Here is a 24,208-nt window from a genome sequence, read left to right as displayed (position 1 = left end):
GTAAGGAGTGGATTTTAGACGGGCAATCCCCCACTCCCGCCAAAGAGAGTCCTGCTCACACTTAATTGGGCTCCTTCTCTTTACAGCTTCTTCCCTGGAGCCCCAGACATGGGGACTGGGGGCCCACACACCCTGAACACAGCAGGGGTGAGCAGCTGTCCTCAACAGAACAGCACCTCTTCAGCAAGTCATCACACTAGCCCACTCAAGAATCACAGCAGTCTACCCTCATCACAGGGATCGTCCAGAACAGCTCTGGCCCTGTAAAAGCCTCCTGCCTGGCTGCCCCCGCCCCAGAAGCCCAGCCCTCTCACCCTGTAGGAGCCCCTGTCCTCGTCTGGAACAGAAATCCCTCTCAGAACCTGTGTGGAAATGTGCCTGATCCCACCTTGTTCAGGAACGCCAGGCCTCACCCCCTAGAACAGCTGCCCTAGCCTGGTACAGGAACCTAGTTCTGGAACCTGAGGGAGCCCTTTCTCTAATTACCAACAAGAAACCCTTCCTGAGCCTGGACAGGATCACCAGCCCTCCCCTTGCCCAGGAGGAACCTTTGCCTTACTCCTGATAGGAATCCCTGGACTCCCACTGTAAGAATGCCCCTGCACAGGCCCCCAAGAGAATTGCCTGTCCTGATCCTTGTCCAAAGCCTCAGTCTCTTTATAGGAATCCTGTCTTGACCTTGGACAGGACACCTCTGTCCTCACACTCTACTGGAGCCCTGCCCTCCAGGTAGCATTTTTTAAATATTTAACTCACAATAAAATCTGGTTCTGAACCACCGGCCTGGCTCTCTCTGTAGAAATCCTCTTCCTCAACCTCTTCAGGAACCCTGACTGAGTATAGAACCCTTTGCCCCCACAGATGACAACTCCCGACATCACTCTGCACAATAATCCTGATCTCACAACCCACCCCGAAGAGTCCACAGGAACCCATGATCTAACTCTCAACATGAACTTGAACTTACACAGAAAGCCCTTTCCTGATGCTGTGTCAGAGACGCCTGTCCTGGCCCTTACTTAAGTCCATATCTCATGCTATACAGGCACCTATGGCCTCACCTGGCACAGGACCCCCTTCCCAGACACTGTACAGGGATTTCTGTCCTCACCCTACCCTAGCTCCATGGCCCTGACCCTCTACAGGAAGCCTTGCCTACAGCTGTACTGGAACTTCTGACCAGACTCTGCAGAAAACCTTTTCCTTACTTTCAACAGAAATCCTAACCTGACTCATTTATATGAATCTCCAACCTGATCCTTTATAGGAACTCCTAACCTTCCCCTCTGGAAACACTCTCCTGACCCTGCACAGGAAGCCCTGATATGACTCTCTACCACAGCCCCTGCTCTGGCTTTGTCCCGGAAGCCCCACCCTCGCCCTGTATAGTAGCCTTGTTCTGACCCAATAGAGAAATACTAACCTGAATCTCTGGAGGTAACAGTGTCCGACCTCTGCACGGGATCTTTGTCCTGACACCGCACAGGACCACCCCCCTTCTTCTGAGTGCCAGCAGGAACTTGGGTCCTGAGCTGGTAAAGAAAATCCCACCCTCACACTCAACGGGAACCTTTGGCTCTTGAGAGACATCCAAGAAACAAACCAGTATAAAAATCACCTGTACTGTATAGGAAGCTCTGCTCTGACCTTGGTAAACAATCCACAATCTGAATCACCATGATCACCTGTCCCGCCTGTACAAGAACCCCTAGTCTAACCCCAACAGGGTCACCTGATCTGTCTGTCCCCAGGAGCCTAGCTCTGATCTCATATAGAAATACTTGGCCTGAGTATGCTGTGATCCGCTGGCCTGACTCTCTACAGAAAACCACCCTCCTGGCCTCTAAAGGAGCAGCTAATCTTCATCTGCACAGCAACAACAAAAAAATGCCTTCACATTCTTCCCTCTCACTGTACAATGTCTCCACCCCGCATATTTTTCTACAAACCTGCCTTACCAGGAAATAGAATCATTCTCCTGACCTCGGACAAGAAACACTAACTTGGCCCTAAAGAGAAAGCCCTACTTACACCTACACAAGAACTCTTGTCCCAATACTTTATGAGGGGGAGGTAATTAGGTTTCTTCATTGATTTCCACTTAGACGTGGTACTGGGGATTGAACCCCTGACCTCTTGGTTGCTTAGTATGCACTCTATCACTTGAGCGATCCCCTTCCCCCTTGTCCCAAAACTTTTTAAAGAGAATTCTCTTACAGCAGTGCTATCCAATAGAAATACAATTTGAGCCACATGTGTAATTTAAATTTTTCATGTAGCTGCATTGAAAAGAGGAAAAAAACAGGTAAAATTAATTTTGATAATACACTTTACCCAATATATTTAAATAGTTGACCCTTAAATAATGCAGGGGTTAGGGGCACTGACACCCACGTGCAGTTGAAAATCCATGTATAATTTAGTCAGCCTTCTGTATTCTTGGTTCCTCCATATCTGCAGTTTAACATCCATGGAGTCAACCAACCTCACAGTGCAGTACTGTAGTATTTATTGAAAAAATAAACTGCACATAAGTGGACTCAGCTCAAACCCGTTTTGTTCAAGGGTCAACTACATTTCATTTCAATACATAATCAATATGAAAGTTATGGAGATATTTTTTCATACCAATTTTTTTGAAATCCAGTGTGAATTTTACACTTACATCTCAAGTTGGACTGGCTACATTTCAAGAGCCCAGTAGCCCCATGTGGCTAGTGGCTACTGCACTACACAGCATAGTTCTGCAGTCTATAAAATCCTGTAGCACGCACAATTATAGGCTCTTCAATCTTGTTCCCTTTCTTCCTGAGCTCATTTACTTTTCCAACCTCCCTTACAGTTAGATATGGACATGTGCCAGACTTCTAACCAACAGAGTATGGGCAGAGTAACATACAACACTTCCAGGCCTGGCCCATAAAAGTCTCTCAAACAGTCCTCCACGATACTCTTTCCCCATCTACCAGATGAATAGTGTGAACTCCAAGTGTTCAGAGGAGAGCAGAGGTGCAAAATGGAAGTTGTCTGGGTCCATGAATAACCAGTAATATTCACACTGGATTTCACATGAGTTAGAAATAAACATGTGTTTGTGAAGCCTCTGAGATTCTGGCTTTTACAGCACCTAGCATAATTTAGCCCAATTAGTAACAATCTCTTGACTGAACCTGGACATGAACAGCTGATCTTATGTCTATATGAGCACAGCTCTGAACCTGTACAGAAACACCTGTGCCGACTCCAAATTGGGTTACCTGATCTCTTTATAGGAACCTGTCATAATGCAGTCTAAGGAGCCCCATCCTGAACTTGGATGGGAATCCCTAGTCTGGAGCTCCCTAGAAACAACTGCTTCGTCCTGTATAGAAACCCCTGCTTGGTTCAGTAGAGGAACAACGCATAACCTCACTCCATCCAGGAACATTTGTTTGATCCAGTAGAACACCAGAAATGACTTGATCTTGTCCATGAATCCCTGTCCTCACATCTCACACAAGAGGAATACCTCTCCCCAGGAAGCATGAAACCTCTGCACTCATCCTGCAAAAGAATCCCAGCCAGATAAAGGAAATCAAAGACTGACGCTCTACAGCGGGGATCAGCAAACTATGGCCTTCAGGCCAAAGCCAAACTGTAGCCTGTTTTTACTTTTTTAAAGAGAAAGAAAGAAAAGAAAGGGAAGGGAAGGGAAAGAAGGGGAGGGAGCGGAGGGAAGGGAAGGAAGAAGGAAAAGAATGGCCAACAAAAGAAAGGGAAAGAAAAAGGAAGGAAAGAAAGAAAATACCACAGAGGCCAGATGTGGCCTGCAAAGCCTAAAATATTTACTATCTGGCCCTTCATAGAAAAAGTTTGCCCACCTCTGCTCTATAGGAACCTCTCTTCTGACTATACAGAAAAAATGGGCCTTGGCCCTTATAAGACTTCCCTACTCTTTCACTCTGCTAGCATCACAACCTCAGAATGTTCCTCAGTGTTTATCATTGTACATGTACTTTTTTTGGTGTATGTAAACATTTAAAGGTTGTGACCCTCTTCCACTGGGACAAAAGACATGTTCAGGTAGGAAAAGAGTGGAAGGGAAGAAAAGGCTGGAACTGGGGTTTGCAATAGGGTCAGCAGGCCCAGCTACTGGGTGGCAGGGCTGTCAATCTGTTGGTTAGTCAGCGATGCTGAACCCCAGACCGCTTATCTCTCCCGCCCCAGCCTACAGCCCGGTAGGAAATGGTGAAGAATGAGAGAGGGAGATTAGGAGGACAAACCAGCCTCCTGTGGGGCTGATACTTAGACATTTAGACACGGGGTGGGAGGGAGTTGGGGGGCGCGCGTGGGGTTAATCCCTCAGGCACACACTTTCTATTACAGCTTGGGAGCAGAGGTTTTCCGGTGGAGGAGGCCGAGAGGGAGAGCTTCGGCCCAAAAAAACCTCTCTTCCCGAGGTCCATTCTGGCCCTCGGCACTATTATCACAATTTTCCAGATGAGGAAACTGAAGCACAGAAATGTTCAGTAACTTGCTCAAGGTCACATGGCTAAGTCGCGTAACCTCAGTTTCCTTATCTGCAAAGCAGCCTTAATAATGAGAACTACCTCATAGAATTGTGGCTTACACAATGCCTGTCACACAATACTTGCTATCATCACAATTCCTTGCCCCTACTAAGAACCCTTCCGCTCCGCCATCCGTTTTCGCGGCAGGATATTAATAGCTAACGTTCGGCGAGTGCTTCCTGTGTACCACCTTAGTGAATATGAACTCAGAAAATCCTCACATTTATCATCATCACCACTCCCATTCTGGTCGCCACCAGCCTCATCCAGTTTCCACCCAGCTCCGGGCCCAGCCACCAGCCCGCCCGCACTACGTCATAACGGCGCGTCGCGCGGGAAGCCACCGGGAGAACACGCCCCTTCCTAACTCCCTCGCTTGCTTGCGTGCCCTCGAGTCATCGCACGGTATAGTTGGCGGGGGTCCGGAGGGTTCCTAAGATGACTGGACAAGGACGGAGGGACGGCGGCCTTGGCCGCCTGGACGACAGCCGCGGTGGTTGGGGGAGGGGCGAGCTTGAGCCCGAGCGCCGCGTCGAGCCGCTGGCGGGCGCTTCACGCAGGCGCTTCACGCAGGCGCAGCACGGCCCGCGTCGCGCGTTGACGACAGACGCGCCGGCGCGCCGTTTGTCAGTTTGCCGGAGGTGTGGTCCTGAGGCAGGATCCCCAGTGTGGGCGGTATCAGGGCGGGCTGTGAAGGGACCCGGCCCAATGGAAAAGCGGAGCTCAAGCACCCGCGGCGCGAAAGGTCGTCGGGAATTTGGCAGCGCAAGACAAGGGCGGAGTTTGAGAAAGGGGCTGCGCCCAGTGTGTGAAGGGATTGGTCGGCGTCGACGGCGGGGCCGGGAAGGGGGGGAGGGGCTGGCGGGAAGAGGTTAGGAACTGGCTGAAGGGACTTGGTGACGCGTTAGGGGTGGGACCTGGGCAGGGGGTGGGGCCTGGTGGAAGGAAAGGGGCAGTCTCCTGAGGAGCTGGGCTCCTTGAAACGTTGGGGGCGGGATCTAGCCAAGTGGAAGGTGCCGGTCCGGCCCGATAAGGGGTGGAGTTAAGTGGGTCGTTAAGGGTGGAGTCGGGGCCCGGGCTGGGTCTGGCTGAGTGAAAGGGTGGGTGATAATCCCGGGAGATTGGCTGGAAAGGGCAGGTTTGCGAAGGGGTGGGGTCTGGGCGAGGCTTTGAGGAATGAAAGGGTCTGGGAATGGGGCTTGGTAGAGCGGAAGGGGCGGTGATTAGCTGGAAAGGGCAGGCTCTAGAACGGACTGAACCAGGGAGTTAGTTTGCTCTTTGAAAGGGCAAGATTTTGAAAGGGAAAAGAATAGTGTTAAGGGGGTGGAGCATAGTGAAATGGGCGGAACCAGATGGAATGGACATCCCGTTGGAAGGAGAGAGCCTTGAGAGGCGGAGTTTAGAAGGCGGTGGGGAATAGACAGCATAAGGGATGGAGACTAGCAAAGGGGGCGGGGCCTGGGAAGGGGCTGGGATGTGGGGTCCTCAGGGCACTCGGGCCCCTACACAGTCACCTCCACCCCACCTCCCAGAACCGCGCCAGGGGTGAAGTCTCCCCAGCCATGACCTCCACTGGCCAGGATCCCACCACAACCAGGCCGCGAAGGAGTAGGCACAGCCCCCACTCGCCCCCTCACGATTCCAGCGTCACCTTGGTGAGGCCCCAGAGAAGCCCAGATGAGGGGGAGGGGGAGCAGCAAGCCATGCACTGGACTCTGACCCTTCTCTGTTTGGCAGAAGCGAGGTGTTAAGAAGGGTGCTGCACTCCGCTCCAGCCCTAATCTAGCGGAGGTAAAGAAGAAAGGCAGAATGAAGAAGCTTAACCAAGCAGCTGAGCAAGACCTAATCGTGGGGCTGCAAGGACTGGTGAGAGAGGCCTGGCCACAATTTAGCCTCCTATGACAATCAAAACCCTGAGGTTCTCCATCCTGGACACTGTGGGATGTTCCTTTTGACTCAGGTCCAAAATGCATCAGTTTCTTCCATTTTTTTTCCCTGCAGGATCTGAACCTTGAGGCCAGGACACTGTTTGGCACTGGCTTGGTGTTTGATGAGCAGCTCAATGAATTCCACTGCCTCTGGGATGACAGGTGAGGCTGGCTCCTCCAGGCCATACCCATACCACATAAATATACACACTTAGAGCCCATTAGCAAAAACAAATCCTTCTTACTCTAGCCTGGAGACTGGAAGCAGATGATTTAGGCAGATGGAGCTGAAGCTTGAAAGGGTTCTTTTCATTTAGCCAGCAAACATTTATTGAGGACCTACTGTATGCCAGGAGATGGTGATACAGATGTGTCTGACAAGACAGACAGGGTTCCTTTTCAAGGAGCTGACAGATGAGTAGGAGAGCAGGTCATTAAACAGCCATTAGCAGTGTTAGGTGTTTAATGAAGGAGGGCTTAAAACGGGGATTCAAGGGTGTTTAATAGAGGACCCAAGACTAGCATCCAGGGTTCCCAGAAGGCTTCCTTGAAGAAGGGACGTCTGTGCTGAAACGGAAGACTTACATCTCCCATTTGGTCACACGTTATAATCCATCAGCAAATTCTTTTGGCTCTGTGTTCAAAATGTGTTCATTATCTGACCTCTCCTCGCCACCTCCACTGCCACCACCATCATCACTTACCTAGACATGCAGAGGCCTCCCTGCTTCCACCCTCACCCCTGCTACCTGTTTTCCACTCAACAGCCTAAAAAAAAAGTGTACAAGATGATATTCTCTCTCTCAAAATCCTTCAAGGGCAGACTGTTGCCCTGAAGGTAAAGTTCCAATTCTTTACCCTGGCCTTGAAGGTTCCACGTGATCTGGCTCCATATCACCTTGGTGACCTCAGCAGCCAGTCCTCCCCCTCATTTGCTTCGCTTCGCTTCACGCACCCTGGTCCCCTTGCTGCCAGGCACTCTCTCATCTCAGGTCTTTACCCTGGCCAGTCCCTTTTCCAGAGATTCGTTTTCACCGTTTCCTCTCCCAGTTAACATCACATCTCAAGGAGGCTCTCAGAGAGGGCTTTCCCTGACCACTCCCCTTCCCCCACACCTGAGCTTTGGTATATTTCTAGCTCATGTCATTGTTTGTCCGTTATTATATTTATACGTTTACCGGTTTAATATCTATCTCCCCTATCCCAGTGGAAGACTCAGGATGGCCAAAGACGTCATTACTTTTTTTTTTTGGTAGGGGGTAAAGTAATTAGATTTAATTATTTATTTTCAGAGGAGGTACTGGGGATTGAACCCAGGAACTGATGCATGCTAAGCATGCGCTCTACCACTGAGCTATACCCTCCCCCCAAAAGACTTCATTATTGAATACATACATATCTGCCATCTCCTGAGGTGCTAGGAACACAGCACTAAACAAAACCAATGCCTGTCTTCGTGGAGATGACATTTTAGAGGAGAAAGACAAACAGTAAACAAAGAAAGAAAAAGTACATTATATAGCATGTGTGAAAGAGAGGTACCGTGGAGAAACACTGAAGCAGGAGGGAGAGTAGCAGAAAGTGCAGTGGAAGGGATGCTTCAGTTTTAAATAGGATGGTCAGGGAAGGCCTTGCTATTTGAGCAGGGATCGGAAAGAGGTGAGGAATGAGCGCTGGAGACATCTGGGAGAAGAGTGTTCTAGGCAGGGAGAAGGGGTCGCTGAAACGTACTTGGCCTGATTGCAGAACAGGGAGGAGACCTGTGTAGGAGAAGCAGAGTAAGGGAGAGCGAGAGCAGTAGGAGATAGGGGTCACAGAGGTGATGAGGCAGATCGTTAAGAGCCTTCTGGGGCATGGAGAAGACCTTTGCTTTTACTCTGAATGAGATGGGAGCCATGAGAAGCTTTTGAATAGAGGAGGGACATGATCTGATTTGAGTTTTAACCGATGTCTGCCAGCCATGCAGAGAAAGGACTATGGGGGGAGCAAGGGCAGAAGCAGGGAGGCCAGTGAGGAGCTGAGTGCAACAGCCCAGGCGAGAGGTTATGGTAGCAGCAGTGGAGGTGAGGAGGGAGCAGGCTCTGGATGTATTGTGAGAATGGGGCCAACAGGTGCCAGGGATTACTCCAAAGTTTCTGGCGTCATCCCCTGTGGGAAGGTGGATGGGGAAGATGTGCAGGAGCAGATGTGGTTCTCACCCGTGTCATAGACGTGTATCTGTATCTACATCTGTATCTGTATCTGTATCTCTGTCAACCCAGCTTCCCTGAAGGCCCCGAGCGGCTCCATGCCATCAAGGAGCAGCTGATCCAGGAGGGCCTCCTGGACCGCTGCGTGTCCTTTCAGGTGAGTCCCCCCAGCCGACACCCGGGGTGGAGGGCGGCAGCTGGCAGGACCTGAGTACAGCTGGAGCCGGAGCCTTAGCCCTTTATTCCTCATGTCTCCCCAGGCCCGGTTCGCCGAAAAGGAGGAGCTGATGTTGGTTCACAGGTGAAGGCTTGGGAGCCTTGTAGGAATGGGGAGGAGGCTTCCCTGGGCCAACCAGGACAGGCTGGAGGCTTTGGGAAGGAATGTTGCAGACTCTGACTTGCCTTGGGCAAGTCACTGAGCCTCTCTGAATCTCAGTGTCATCGCCTGTAACCTGGGAGCTAGTAAACATAAGTTCCTCAGGAGGGTTTGATATATGGCTGCTTAGAATGGTGCCTGACAGACATATATATCATCAGCCCCTGCTGAGCTTTGTTGTTGTAATCTGGTGTGTGAACAGATGGTAATATGTGGAAAGAGTGATCAGGAGGTCCCCCCAACGGGCTGCAGGAACCCAAGAGTAAGAGGCTGGGTGTGGTATGGCTCAAGGAAAGTTAACTTGGCAGTATGGGTATCAGAGCTGAGCTTTAAGAAGAGAAAGAGTCAGATGAAGAGGAAGGCTGAGGGAAGGGGAGGTACAGACAGCTGGAACAGTCTGGCCAGAGGCCTGGAGGTAAGATTTAGTGTGGCCAGAGCAGAGGGCAAGGGATATCACTGGAAATGAGGCAGGCTAGGGAAGGAACAGGGAGTGTGTCCTGTATCCCAGCTAGTCCCCCGGGTTGACCACTGGGGAGGCCTGATTTGTCCAAAGGTCTCATGCATGGAGGACTCAGCTGGGAACAGGATAGGGCCCTGGCTCAGGGCCAAGGAGGGAGGCAGGCCCTTGACTCTCATCCCCTGTGTGTGTCCCCAGCCTAGAATACATTGATCTGATGGAGACAACCCAGTACATGAATGAGGGGGAACTCCGCGGCCTAGCAGACACCTATGACTCAGTTTATCTGCATCCGGTATGAATGAGAACTGTGAGGGCAGAGGGTGGTGGCAATCCTAGGGTCCCCTATTCCCACATCCATCACACCCTGGGGGGAGCAGCTGAGTGGATAGGGCTGCTCTCTCCCTCACTCCCTCTGTGGCTCCCCACTGTCTCTCCAGAACTCATACACCTGTGCCTGCCTGGCCTCAGGCTCCGTCCTCAGGCTGGTGGATGCAGTCCTGGGGGCTGAGATCCGGAATGGTATGGCTATCATCAGGTAGGACCCAATAGCATTTGGCTTTTTACATTAAGAAAAATTCCTTTCTCAAATGTAAAAGGTAATAGTATGGGTAGTATATTCACATGGTATGAGAATCAAATGTTAAAAAAGGTTGGGAGACGGGTACAAGTAAAAGTCCTCCCCACCCCTTTCTCTAGACACCTGCTTCCTCTCCTGGAGGTAGTCACTGTAACCAACAACTCGTGTCCTCCCAGGAATAGTCTGGGCCTATTCATTGACTAAATACCATATTTTGTTGATTCTAAGATGTATATTTTTTCCTATTTATAACATCTTGAAATCCAGATGTGTCTTATAAACAACGGTGTCTCAGACTTCCTTTGGCAGCATTTTCTGTTTTGTTGTTGGCATGTAAAATCACAGTACATCTTATCATCATTGGCATCCCACAAGTGATGAAATGCAAAGGATGTAGCTTTTCTCCTCCCCTCCCCCATTTTTGGCCACAAATGGTGGTAGCACCCGACATACTCCCTTCTTTACCGTTCATTTTTCACTTATACATCTTGGAAAGGTTTTCTCTTAACAATGTCTAGCTTAGACCCACGTAGAATACCATTGTCCAAATGTAGAGTAAGTTAAGCAGCCCCCCTACCATTGGGCATTTTGGTTATCTCCAGTCATTTGCTGTTTCCAAAAAATGCTGCAGCAAATATCATCCATTTATAAATATGTTATTTCACCCTTTTTGTTATATAGGTTGTGGACTAAGTCCCCAGGAGCAGAAGGACTTGGTAGGAGGGTGTATGCATTGCTAATTTCAATGAGCATTATCAAATTTCCTTTGGAGAGAGGACTAGAGTGGGGTTGAGGGTCTATGGCTCTAATTACTTAGTTCCTGGCAGATTTGCAGGCATCGGTACTGGGGGAGTTGGTGGTCCAGGATTAGAGAGCAGGGAAGAGTCCATCTCTGCAGAGGAGGACCCTCCCCTCCACTCAATCTGTCGCCTTCCCTGTCCTACCCAGACCTCCTGGACACCATGCCCAGCACAGTCTTATGGATGGGTATTGCATGTTCAACCACGTAGCCGTGGCTGCCCGCTATGCTCAACAGAAGCATGACATTCAGAGGTCAGCAGCAAGCAGCAGGGCGGGTGTAATGAGGGTGGCACAAGGTGGGGTATCCTGATTTGGAAGTTTCCCCCAGATGCACCTTGATCTTCTTACAGAGTGTCCGCCTCTCTCCCACTCACAGGGTCCTTATCGTGGATTGGGATGTACACCATGGTCAAGGGACACAGTTCACTTTTGACCAAGACCCCAGGTATGCCACAAGTACCTGCCTCGATGCTAGGCTCCTAGCCACCCCCAACCTTTACAGGCCCAGCCAAAAGGGGCCTGGGAGGGAAGGGAAGGCATTGACATTTGTTGTACCTGCCCTGGGAACAGACTCTGTGCTGCTCTCTGTTTGTCTGCTATCTCTCCTAATTTTACACAGAGGCAAGGACTATTGGGTTCCCCATTTTACAGATGGGGGAACTGAGGCTTACAGGTTAAGAGGTCACAGAGAAATTGAAGAGACAAGATTTGAGCCCACAAATATTTAGAGATCTTGTTCACCAATTTGCCCTGGAGCTGGAGTGAACCTCGAATTACTACTTTACTTTTTCTGATTATGACAATACTGCAAATTATTTGTTTTAAAAATTAAATAATATAGAAATGTCTAAATCAGCGAGTCTTCTGCAATTCCCATCACCTCAAAAATGCTTGTTGATAGTTTGTGATATCCTTACAGAATTTTTCCTGTAGATGTATGAATAGTCATCATTATCATTATTGTTATTAACACACTGCCACTACATGTTCTTCAGCAACTTGCTTTTTACATTTAACAGCATGGTGTGGACCTCTCCATGTTAGTGCCTCTGAAAAGCGTTGTGTTCTTTGTAAGGGCTGTACTGTGTTCCCTTGTATGGCTATACCTCTGGTCATTTAAACCCAGGACACTTACAGTTTTTGCTATTACAGACAATTCTACAGTAAATAGTCTGGTAAATATATGATTTTATACTTCTCTGAGTATATCTATAGGATGGATTTCCAATTCATCAGAGGGTCAGTGTGCTTTAAAGTCTGGGATCTACTGCCAGACTTCCCTCCAAAAAGTGGGAAGTAATTGAGCCAGTCCTTGTCAACTGAGGACACTACTAAATAGTTGTTGTTTTGTCCAGCCTTTTATTGAATCGACTGCATTCATTCTACTTTTCCCCATAGTAACTGAGCTCCTATGGCCCATTCTAATTTAGGTTTGTTGGTCTCTAAACATTGCTTTATTATTTTCCAGCATTCCATGTTGCTGATAAATGTCTATATATCAGTCTGATTTTAATTTCTTTTCAATATATTTTCCTCTCTAGAAGGTTTTAAGTTCCTTCTCTTTATCCCTGGTGTTACGAATTTTCACCCCACCCCTTCATTCTGCTTACCAGTGATAAATATTTTACACCTCTCTTAAATCCTCAGAAGCTTTCTTCTGTTAGATCTTTGATGATTTCTTCTGCTGTGTTCTCTCCGGCCTCTCCTTGTTAGTCAGATGTTAGACTTCCTGGGTTGATCCTCTATGTCTCTTGTTTTTTCTCTCATGTCTTCTGTCTCTTTCTCCCTTTTCTCTGTGTCCTGAGAGATTTCCTCAACTTGACCTTCCAGCCCTTCTGCTGAATGATGTATTTATGTATTCTTTTAATCTCCAAGAGCGCTTTCTTCCTCTCTATGTCTGTGCCCTCTCATTCCTGATATTGTTTTTATAGAGTACTAATTAGAAGAGTTAAATTTCTTCTGTTCTCTGCATTGCCTTTTTATTCTGGGGCTGGCTGAACTGGTTTCTTCTTGGTCCTTCTCTGTCATACTCGTGGTTTTTCTCAAATGTCTAGGGATTTTTATTTGGCCATTTAAACCTAAGAACAAAGCGCTGTTGCAGATGGCTGTCCTGAGGCTGCTCTGCTGTGGTTCATGTAGGTCTATTCCTAAAAGGCACTTCCCTGGGATGGGGGCAGGAAATATCCACTGACAGGTCACAACTTTAGGGAGAGTGGGCAAGGGAGATGAGATCTTGCCAAATGCCAGAAAAAAGGGGGTCTCTTTCTGGGGTGACCTCTTTTTTTTTTTTACCCTCAGCCTTGCCAGAGGTTTGTCTATTTTACTTATCTTTTCAAATCTGGCTTTCTGCTTTTTTGGTCATCTCTACTGTTTTATTGTTTATTCTTTATATTCATTATTTTTTCTGTTTTTATCTTTTTAAGTTTCTTCTTCTTATGTTCTTTATTTTGGTCATTTCTAGCTTCTTGAATTGACTGCTTCAACATTTATCAGCTCATTGGCCAATCTTATTTTATCTATACCTGCCGTCACTGCTGCCCTCCTGTATTATGTTGAAGTTAATCCCAGATACCGTATCATTTCTTCTGTAAATATTCCAGAATATATCTCTAAAATGTAGGACTTGTTTTATACAAAAAAAGCATAACCACGGTATCATGCTTAATAAAATTAACAATAATTCCTTAATATCATTAATCGTTCTTTTTGTTTTAATAAATGTATTGGAGGCAATAGCTGTGTTCTTTTGTGGATATATTACTGACTATATGCATTAATATGGAGAATTGTGAATATATTCAGTGCATTCTTCCCTGTGAATAAGAATGTATAAATGAAAAAAAAATTATCCATGCCCTTCAACCTTCCAGCTCCCCATCTTTCAGTCTCTTAACTCCATCAGCAGGGTCCTGAGGTGGAGACAAATTGAATAGTCCTTAAAGTACTATTATGAAGGAAAACAGGTAAACTAAAGCTAAGTAGTGAAAAGGAACAAGTAGTGGGGAGGGTATAGCTCAAGTGGTAGAGCACATGCTTAGCATGCACGAGGTCCTGGGTTCAATCCCTAGTACCTCCTGTAAAAATAAATAAGCCTAATTACTCCCCCCACCAAAATAAAATAATACAATAATAAATAAAATATTTTTAAAACATCAGCCATAAATTTAAAAAAAAAGAAAAGGAACAAATAAATTTAGTGAATTGGCTATTCAGAATTGATTTTGTATGCATTGACCTGGATCTCTGCTTGATTTCTCCAGAAGGGAAACCTCAGATCATCTTGGGTACCCTCCCCAACCTGCTCAGCATGGGAGAGGGCACCCTGGGGCCCCAGGAGCCTCAGACTACCTTCCAGAGATTGTTGAAGTCTCTAATTGTCTGACATCCCTTCTCCTGTCTCTGTCTTTCTGAGTTGATAACTTGTTTAAAATTCCTTTAAATTCCGCTAGGATTGTTGGAGAGTGAGGTGGTAAACCTGTGCTGTCAGTTCACCATTCTTTCACTTAAAGTCAGTTGAACTTATTTTAAGATCTCCTTCTGTGTGCTTTATAAACTTAGTTTCCTTGGGTATTAGTTCTGGTTGTTGATTCTGGTGGCTTTCTTGTTGAGTAGACTGTCTTCAGGTTTTCTCTTTATTCCTTTCTTTCCCTGGTGATGATCTTTACAGTCTATTGTGGGTTTTATCTATCAGAGTCAAAGGTAAAACAGTCATCTCCCATCTACTCAAGACCAGAGCTTTCACATGGATTTCATTTCCCAATTCCAAGAGTTTTCTTCAATTTCAAAATTCCTTTTATGTCAATTGTGTTTAATTTCACAGCTACATTATCAGCATTTATTAAAATGTGACTATTAGGTTTATCTAGATCCGTTGCTTACCACTATTTCTTGCATTTCCCTAAAAAAGAAAAAAAAAAATGCTGCCCTAAATCCTTTCTGGAACAAGAAAGGGGGTGGATGAACAAATGGATGGATGCATGGGTGGATGAGAGATTATTCACTTTGATTGCCTCAGTCAGAATCAAGCCCTCCTACTGGGCTTACTTTTGGAACATATACCATCGTGTCTTTTCAGTATCTGTTCTTTGTGGCAGTGCCCCTCACTGCTCTGAGTGTTCAATTTCTCACCTAGAAAATAGAAGCAGTATTTATAGGTGGCCTGCATGGTATTGGGGAGAAGGAATTGCCCCCTCACTGGCCTCATGGAGCCCCAGTCAGCATCCCCAGTCCAGCTCCAAATATAGAGCCAAGTCCCACCCCTCCTAACCCCTAGACCCTGAGTCTCCCTACTTCCTTCAGGGGAAACAGTAAGGTTCCTGGCCTGGCCTGACATTCTTTTCAGTCTTAGCTGGTTCCTGCCAACTAAGAGCCACATGCCCCTGTGGGCTTCCAACGTCATAGTGCTTGTCCTGCTGTCACCACCTGGGTCACAGGGGCAGGTGGGTGGGCAGGCATGACCTCGAGTCCCCCATGGGGTCAGGAGCCCTAGGGGGTGGGAGAGACCTGATAGTTCTCAGGGTCTCGGAGCTCGAACCGGGTGGGCACCGAGGCAGGGGGTAACAGTGTTTGCTGAGGGAGGAGTTTCAGTAAGAGACCAAATGAATGAACGAGTAAGGTGATGGATAAGTAAATGGAAGCATTAATGAATGAGAAGATGAATAAGTTGGCAACTGGATGGAAGAATGAATGAATGAATGGGTGAATTAGAGAATTCATGGGGAAATTAATGAGAGAATGAGTGGTTGAGTAAACTGGTAGTTATGGGTTGGGTGTGCCTAGGGAGGGATTGACTCTCTCCTCAACCCCCACTTCTTTTTTTCTTCTGCCTCCAGCGTCCTCTATTTCTCCATCCACCGCTACGAGCAGGGTAGGTTCTGGCCTCACCTTAAGGCCTCTGACTGGTCCACCACAGGTTTTGGCCAAGGCCAGGGATACACCATCAATGTGCCTTGGAACCAGGTCAGTGTCTGTCCACCCTTAGCCCCCAAAGTGAGGCCCATCCCTGCCCTTCAGCCAGTTCAGGGCTGATGGCAGGACATCCGCATCATGCCCCTCTGTCTGCAGGTGGGGATGCGAGATGCTGACTATATTGCCGCTTTCCTGCACGTCCTGCTGCCAGTTGCCCTTGAGGTCCTCGGGGTCTGGGGTGTTCTGGGGCAGGGGTGATGAGGGATGGGCCATGAGGGCAGGTGTCCTCATATAGTCCCTTACCCCTTCAGTTCCAGCCACAGCTGGTCCTGGTAGCTGCTGGTTTTGATGCCCTCCAAGGGGACCCCAAGGTAAGGCAGGCTCACGGGGATGGCAGGTGGGCAAAAGGTGGTTGCACAGTGCCAAGCTGACCCTCCACATCCCCCCCCCCAGGGCGAGATGGCCGCCACTCCGGCAGGGTTCGCCCAGCTGACCCACCTACTCATGGGTCTGGCAGGAGGCAAGCTGATCCTCTCGCTGGAGGTGAGTGTCTCACTTCATCTCGGCCCGGGGATCCTGGAAGACGTAAGAACAAGACTTCCACGTCTGGCAGGAGTTCCTGTCCCAGCATTTCCACTTACTGGCTGGACAACTTCACCTAAGTCACTCAACTTCCTTGTGCCTCTGCTTTCCTTATGGAAAGCGGGCAACATAATAGTGGTAATCACCTCATTGTTCAGTAAACAAAATGAAGTCACCCTTCAGGTGCCTTGTTGCTTGACATGTAGTCGGCACCCTAGTATCATCACTACTCTTCCTTTGTCATGTCTGGTTCTTTCCTGACCTCCCTCACACCTCCTCCCAGGGTGGCTACAACCTCCGCTCCCTGGCTGAAGGTGTCAGCGCCTCGCTCCACACCCTTCTGGGAGACCCTTGTCCCATGCTGGAGTTCCCGGGCGCCCCCTGCCGGAGGTGAGCCTAGGTGGAGGAAGGGAGAAGCGGGACATTCACGGCTCCCTCTGGGGTCATTAGGTCACATTTTCCCTCCCCCTGCCCTCCAGTGCCCAGACTTCTGTCTCCTGCGCCCTGGAAGCCCTGGAGCCCTTCTGGGAGGTCCTGGTGAGATCAGGTAGGAGGCAGGGAGTCTGCTTGGTGGGGGGTTGGGCATGGAATGAGCTGGGGGAGGAGACTCTCTTCCTGGCCCCACTCTGACTTTCCTGGGCCCCCTTGGTGGGGGAAGGTCAGGCCCTCTCCCTGGGCCCTGGTTTCAGACCTCCCACTCCTTTTTAGGTTTAGGTAAACTGAGTTCCAGAGCATTACGGGGACCCAGGGTAGGGGTATAGGAGGAAGGTAAATGTGACCTCCGCTTGCAGCTGAGACCCCAGAGGAGGAGGACACCGTGGAGGAGGAAGATGTGGAGGAGAAGGAGGAGGAGGGACTGTGGCAGCCCCCTGAGCTCCCAATTCTGACATGGCCAGTGCTGCAGGCTCGCACAGGGCTGGTCTACGACCAACAGATGATGGATCACCACAGCATGTGGGACAGGTATGCAGTCAGCCAGGCTAAGTGGGAGGTGGGGAGACCCCCGTTCAAGCACTAAGCCCTGCCTCTGGTCCCTGCACTCCTAGCCACCACCCCGAGATGCCTCAGCGCATCCAGCGTATCATGCGCCGTCTGGAGGAGCTGGGCCTTGCCAGGCGCTGCCTGGCCCTGCCCGCACGTCCCGCCACGGATGCTGAGCTGCTCACCTGCCACAGGTCAGACCCCCGTGCCTGTGGTTGGAGGGGGCCTCAGACCTCACAAGCCGCCCCAAGGGCTGGAGCCTGGGCTTGCGTCTCTGGTATGTGGAGGTGACCAAATTACCTGACTGTCCCACGAGTGCCCCATCTGTGCCTCCAGTGCGGAGTACATGGAGCGTCTACGGGCCACGGAGAAGATGAAAACCCGGGAGCTGCACCGCGAGAGTGCCAACTATGACTCCATCTACATCTGCCCCAGCACCTTCGCCTGCGCGCAGCTGGCCACTGGGGCCGTGTGCCGCCTGGTAGAGGCTGTGCTGGCGGGAGAGGTGCGTCTACTTTGGGGAGGAGACCTGGGGCTCGGGTTTGGGCTGGCTCCAGCTCGGGAGAGGAAGTCCTGGGGCTGGGGCTGGGGCTGGGGAAAGAGGCAGCTCTGAGAGTTGGGCTGGGCCTGAGGAAAGGGAAGGGGGAGCGGTCCTCAACAGGGAGGGGCCCCCCCCAGCTCACTGGAGGCCTTGCTCACGGGGAAGTGCACCCCGAGGGGTGGGGGCCACAGGGCTGGGAGCCCCTAGCAGCTGGTGGGCAGGAGAAAGGGAAGTGGGGAAGAAAGGGAAGGGAAAGCTGTGAGGGTGGGTGGTCTAATCTTTGCTGCCTGCCCCTCCCCCAGGTTTTGAATGGTATTGCCGTGGTTCGTCCCCCTGGACACCATGCAGAGCGGGATGCTGCTTGCGGTTTCTGCTTTTTCAACTCAGTGGCTGTGGCTGCTCGCCATGCCCAGGCCATCAGTGGGCATGCGCTGCGGTGAGGGGCCCCCCCAGCCTGGTGCTTACTTAGCAGGTCCCATAGTGTGGCCCCTAAAGTTACCCAGAAACACCATGAATCCATTTGCCCAACGCTTCCAGAAAAGGATCAAGGATCTAGCCTCTCAATGCTTACCCAGATAGGACCCATAGATTGTGGCACCCAGGTACTTATAAAACGGAATCCAGGATTCGCCACCCGAGTTCCTGGCCCCTGATGGCTATCCCAACAACTCAGGGTCCAGGCCCCTGGCGTTGCTTCAAAAGACCCATGATCCAGCCCCCAGCGCTTACCCACACAAGGTCTGGGGTCTGGCCCTGAGGACTTGCTCGGGCCCACCATGAAGCCCTTAGGACTCTGATAGAACCCACAAGCCTGTCACCCAGTGCTTTCCCCCGGGACCCAGGGTCCTGCCACCTACAATAAATGTTCCTGCACAGAGACTCCAGGGATCTAGCCCCTGCCCTCCCCGAGGAGGTGAGTGTCCCAGATAACTGAGACGCTGTCCTCTCCCCAGGATCTTGATTGTGGACTGGGATGTCCATCACGGTAATGGAACTCAGCACATATTTGAGGAGGACCCCAGGTGAGGGGCTAGGGCAGGGAGGTGGGCGGGCCAAGTCTCAGGGGTGCCGGGGCTAACCAGCCGCGCCCCCTCCCTGCCTCCTCCCTGCAGCGTGCTCTACATTTCCCTGCACCGCTATGATCATGGTACCTTCTTCCCCATGGGGGATGAGGGTGCCAGCAGCCAGGTAGGTCAGGCTGCAGGCACTGGCTTCACCGTCAACGTGGCCTGGAATGGGTCCCGCATGGGTGACACCGACTACCTGGCTGCCTGGCATCGTCTGGTGCTTCCCATTGCCTATGAGGTACGGTTCAGGATGTAGGTGACTGTGTGGGAGGCAGCAGTGTGCATGTGTCTGACTCCCAGGTGGGACTGTGGGTGGCTGTAGTGATGGTTTAGGGGGAGGCGATGTGACTCTGAGGGCCTTTGGGCCGGTGTACAGTGGCTGTAAGTGACTACCTTCTCTGTGTGTAACTGTGGTGGACTTCTGGCAGGGCTGGGGTGGTCTTGCCTGGGGGTGTGCCTGGCTGTGTACATGTCCTGTGTATACACCATCACTAGTGCCTGTCTCTGTGATGGTGGCCACATGTGACGGCCATCCCTGTGGAAATGCACATGCAAGGTGGGGAGGGGTTCGAGTGTGTGTGAAACTGCATAGGCACCTCTTTGTCACTGCCATTTCTCTGTGTGATGGGTGTGATGTTGTATGTCACTGCACATTGCTCTCTCTGTGACAGCTGGTGTGTGACTTTCTGTGTGGGGGAGGCTATGTATGACAGTCATCTCTCCGACTGTCTCCTGTGACCTGTGTATATTTGCCTGACTCTGCATGAGTGGCTGTAGGTAACTGCCTTCTATGTATAAAGTGTGGGTGTCTGTGGCAGATCGTGTGCCCATAGCTGACTCAGAGGGCAGATGAATATGAGTGCCATCTCTGTGACCTCTGTGCAGGTGTGCATGTTCAGATGTGTTCGTGGGTCTGACTGCACAGTGGCTGTGACTACCTTCTGTGTGTGTGTAACTGTGTAAAATCATGTGAGTGACTGTGTGCAAGAGACCACCTCCTGCGGGCACAACAGTGTGCATGTGGCTATTGTGACTGTGGTGATGGCATGCATATGATTGTGTCTGGGCCGGAGCAGCCGTGGATTACTGTTCCCTGAGAAATTGCGCGTGCATGCGGGTAACTAGTACCATGTATAGTCCTGTGTGTCTGCACCTCTCTTTGGCGCTGTGTGTATAAAGCCCTGTGTTGTGCATGTGTCCCATGTTTGACCCAAGAAGGGGAGCATGTGCCTCTTGGTCTCACGCTTGGGCATGTATGTGAGGATGTATCTTTCTCTGTGTCTCATGTCACTGTCTCTTGATGTCTTAGTCTCCATGTTTCACAACTCTACTTCATGTCCCCATCCATCCTAGTCCATTTCTGGTGTCTCCATATCTCTGTATCTCATGTCTCTAGGTCTTGGTCTGATGTGTCCACGTCTCCAAGTCTCTCTTGTGTCTCCATGTCCTCCCCTCCCTCATTTTGAAGCCCTGGTCTTGTGTCTCCTGGACTCCCGGTCCCATGTCTCCATCTCTCTGACTTGCATCTCCCTGTCTTCATTTGTCCTGGTCTCCATGTCTGGGTCTCCCTCAACTGCTGCGTCCTCAGGCCCCCACCCCCATGCCCCTATGTCTCTTCTCTCCCTGCCGCAGTTTAACCCAGAGCTGGTGCTGGTCTCAGCTGGCTTTGACGCTGCCCGGGGGGACCCGCTGGGTGGCTGCCAGGTGTCGCCTGAGGGCTATGCCCACCTCACCCACCTGCTGATGGGCCTGGCCAATGGCCGCATTATCCTGATCCTAGAGGTAACTCTCTTGGTCCCTCTTCCCGCAGTGGGAGGGTGGTCGGGAGGCCCTGCCCTTTCTACTGACTGGCCGCGACACTCAGGGCTGTTCCCTAAAATCTCCTTTGAGTGTCCCCACCTGGGCTTGTGGACTCACATTGGGCATTAATAATAATACCAGCAGTAGCAACTTTAATTGCATGCTCACTAAGTACAAGACACAATTCTCAGCACTTTACATGCATTATTAATGTGTTTATTCGACAACAGCAGTCTCATGAGGGAGGGTCTGCTGACCTCGTCATTTTCCTCTCAAGATCAGGGAAACTGAGGCACAGAGAAGTGTAGTAACTGGCCTGAGGTCACATATTTAATAATGGCAGAGCCAGGCCTTGAACCCAGACAACCTGACTCCGGAGTCTTTTCTTTTTTTTTTTTTCTTTTTTTTTGTGTTGAATTATAGCTGATTTACAATGTTGTGTTAATTTCTGGTGTATAGCATAGTGATTCAGTGACACATATATGTATGTGTGTGTATATAAATATATTTTTTCCTATGCTTTTTATCACTACTGGAACTGCCTCCAGCAAGTTCCTGAGACAAAGTAAATTCACTGACCTTTTGTAAATTACTCAGTACCCCACCCTCTGTGCCTCAGTTTCCTCATTTGTAAGGTGCAGCTGGCTAATCACAGAGGGGTGCCTGGCATATGGGAAACACTATACAAATTGTGTGACTGCTTCTTTTTACACATTGTTCACACATTAGTTTAACCCTCTCAGCAACCTTCTGTGCTGTTATTTTTACTCCTTTACAGACGAGGAGAATAAGTTACAGAGAGATTAACTGCCTGGTAAAATGTCCCACTGTGCACCCAGGCCTGCTTGTGGCGGGACAGGGTAGTGGACTCTTTAATCACATGGCCCAGGTTCCAACCTCAGTGCTACCTCTTAACAGCTGTCATGATCTCAGACAAGCCATCTAACCACTCTGAGCCTCAGATTTTTTATCTGCAAAGAGCAGAGACTGGAGGTTCCTATAGAGTGAGAGAAAGGGGGGTTCCTGTACCAGGTCAGGACAGCGGTTCGTGTAGAGAGAAAACCAGTTGTCCATGTACCAGGTCAGGGCAAGGGCTCCTGTGTGGTGGGGCCATAGGAACTTGAGTACATGTGGTTGTGGGATTCAGTACTTAGAGTAGGGCCTGGCACACAGCAAGCATTTAATGAAGGTCAGCTCTTACTAACATTGCCGTGAGTACTGCTATTGTTGTGGTTTTTATCTTGCACTTTACATCACAGTTTATCCCCCTCAACAACCACTTCACACAGTGGGTGCTGCCCATCTGACAGATTGTGGGTTCTTGTGCTGTGGACCCAAAGGGGGATTGGAAGGCAGGTCATCTTGTCTCCCAAATTCCCTGAGGACTCGCCGGCAATCATACCTTTCCCTCCTCTTTTCCTTAATAAAGGGTGGCTATAATCTGACATCCATCTCGGAGTCCATGGCTGCCTGCACCCGTTCCCTCCTTGGGGATCCACTCCCCATGCTGACCCTCCTGCGGCCCCCACTATCAGGGGCCCTTGCCTCGATCACTGAGACCATCCAAGTCCATCGCAGATACTGGCGCAGCTTGCGGGTCATGAGTGAGTGGGCATGGGGAATTGAGGGCAGTGGGGGCTCAGGGGAGGGCAAGGATTAGAGGCGGGAGAGAGGGTAGCACCCACACTCAAGGATCTCTCTCTCATGGTTCCAGAGGTCGAAGACAAAGAGGGACCCTCCAGTTCTGAGTTGATCACCAAGAAGTCACCCCAACCAGCACATCCTGGGTCAGCCAAGGGGTTGACCATGCCAGAAGGGAACATTCTGGATGCAGGCCTGGGAAAGGCCACCTCAGCATCATCCGTGAAAGAGTCCGCTTCAGAGACAGCTGTGGTGAAGCTCACTCAGGACCAGTCCTCAGAGGCAGCCATAGGAGGAGCCACACTGGACCAGACCACCTCGGAAGAGGCAACAGGGGGAGCTGAGCCGATCCAGAACCCTCCAGCCTCATGCCCTGTCAACCAGACTCCTCCCACCTCACCCGTACAAGGAGCCACAACCCAGGAGCAATCCCCCAGTAAGCTGATTGGGAATCTCAGGACCTTGGAACTGGACAGTGAGCCTCAGGTAAGGCCCACCACACTCAGGTAGGGGGAAGAAGAGACAAGAACTGGGCCTCCTGGATACATCTCTTAACCTCTGTGTGTATAGGAACCCCCCGAAGAGAAGGGGCTACTAGGAGAGGCAGCTGGAGGTCAGAACACGGATGAATCAGTGCTGACGCAGGTCTTTGGAGACCATGCTGACACTGACCAGGTGAGGTCAGGGAGAGGTGGGAACAGTGGCTCCCTTCTCTCACCTGTTTCTTCCTCTACCTGGGCGCGTGTGATATAGGAACATTTGATGGGAAGATGGAGTCCCTAGCTGACTCAGTTTCACCTACCCCAGGTCATGTTTTATGCTGTGACGCCACTCCCCTGGTGTCCCCATTTGGTGGCAGTATGCCCCACACCTGAAGCAGGCCTCAGTGTGACCCAACCCTGTCAGGACTGTGGAACACACCAGGAGAACTGGGTGTGTCTGTCTTGCTATCAGGTATGCAGCTAAGGAAGGGGATGGTGTGGAGGCTGGCCCAGGAGCAAACCACAGGTGGGAGCTGATCCCCACCCAATACTTGCTCCCCAACCTCAGGTCTACTGCGGTCGTTACGTCAACGGTCATATGCTCCAACACCATGAAGGCTCGGGACACCCGCTGGTACTCAGCTATGCTGACCTGTCTGCCTGGTGCTACTGCTGTCAGGCCTATGTCCATCACGAGGTGGGCCCTGGGCAGACCCTCTAACACGTGCACACTCACCCCCACCCCCATACACACACACCCTTAGGGGCAAATAGAGACCCTTCTGCATGCGGGCTAGTCCAAGAGACAAGGCAGTGAAGGGCTGGAGCGGGGGCAGCCTCCTGGCTGCAGTAGGAGGGTGCTCACTCTCTTGACTCCGCCACTCTCTTGCCTCCTCCTCAGGCTCTCCTAGCCATGAAGAACATCGCCTACCAGAACAAGTTTGGGGAGGATTTGCCCCACTCACACTAAATCCCAGAATGTGCTGCTCTTCACCTGTGAAGCCCAAGAAAGACCAGCCTTAGTTCATTCCAACCTGTATCTTGGATGAGGGGCAGCCTTAATCCTTCTGATCCTGAAGACCCTTTACAACTCCCCAAGGGTGCTGATTTAAGTGTAAATACTTGTACGCGGACTGTGATGATCAGTTGGAGATCTCCCCCTGCCTGCTCGAGGGACTCCATCTACTCTGCCAGAAGGAAAGTGGGGCAGCTCAGCGGCTCCAAGACAGGGCTCATATCATAAAGATGATACTTTAGAGGGAGGGGGGATCAACTGGCAGGTATTGGCGGGGTTGCATATGTAATAAAGTACAAGTTGTTGCAAA

The 24,208-nt window shown here is 50.4% G+C and overlaps 1 protein-coding gene and 1 long non-coding RNA gene across 8 annotated transcripts in view; one reads left to right on the top strand and one right to left on the bottom strand.

Moving 5' to 3' along the window:
* Positions 1–4,852, bottom strand: part of LOC116150710 (uncharacterized) — a 17,703-nt gene extending 12,851 nt beyond the window's left edge. Inside the window, exon 1 of the long non-coding RNA XR_004134448.2 lies at positions 1,424–4,852. This is a non-coding gene — a long non-coding RNA (uncharacterized LOC116150710). The remainder of the gene's footprint in view (positions 1–1,423) is intronic.
* HDAC6 (histone deacetylase 6) lies at positions 4,826–24,208 on the top strand. Of its 7 annotated transcripts, none has more exons than XM_031445263.2 (29): positions 4,826–4,955; positions 6,083–6,205; positions 6,288–6,416; positions 6,552–6,640; positions 8,740–8,824; positions 8,928–8,968; positions 9,699–9,795; positions 9,941–10,038; positions 11,029–11,133; positions 11,258–11,326; positions 15,714–15,840; positions 15,946–16,011; positions 16,101–16,160; positions 16,243–16,332; positions 16,655–16,761; positions 16,851–16,918; positions 17,163–17,334; positions 17,418–17,546; positions 17,689–17,857; positions 18,196–18,329; positions 18,847–18,915; positions 19,006–19,198; positions 20,593–20,742; positions 22,190–22,364; positions 22,475–22,887; positions 22,972–23,076; positions 23,209–23,355; positions 23,452–23,580; positions 23,785–24,208. In XM_031445263.2, the coding sequence occupies exons 2-29, from the start codon at positions 6,113–6,115 to the stop codon at positions 23,851–23,853; spliced, it is 3,378 nt and encodes a 1,125-aa protein (XP_031301123.1). In that variant the 5' UTR covers positions 4,826–4,955; positions 6,083–6,112; the 3' UTR covers positions 23,854–24,208. The 7 variants fall into 7 exon arrangements, with proteins under 7 accessions (XP_031301123.1, XP_064339233.1, XP_064339232.1 ...); XM_064483163.1 differs by lacking the exon at positions 4,826–4,955 and adding an exon at positions 5,234–5,354 and having other exon boundaries at positions 6,291–6,416; XM_064483162.1 differs by lacking the exon at positions 4,826–4,955 and adding an exon at positions 5,234–5,354.

The sequence above is a fragment of the Camelus dromedarius genome, chromosome X, assembly GCF_036321535.1.
Source record: "Camelus dromedarius isolate mCamDro1 chromosome X, mCamDro1.pat, whole genome shotgun sequence".
In the NCBI taxonomy this organism is placed as follows: Eukaryota; Metazoa; Chordata; class Mammalia; order Artiodactyla; family Camelidae; genus Camelus; species Camelus dromedarius.
This window is presented reverse-complemented; position numbering and strand designations above follow the sequence as displayed.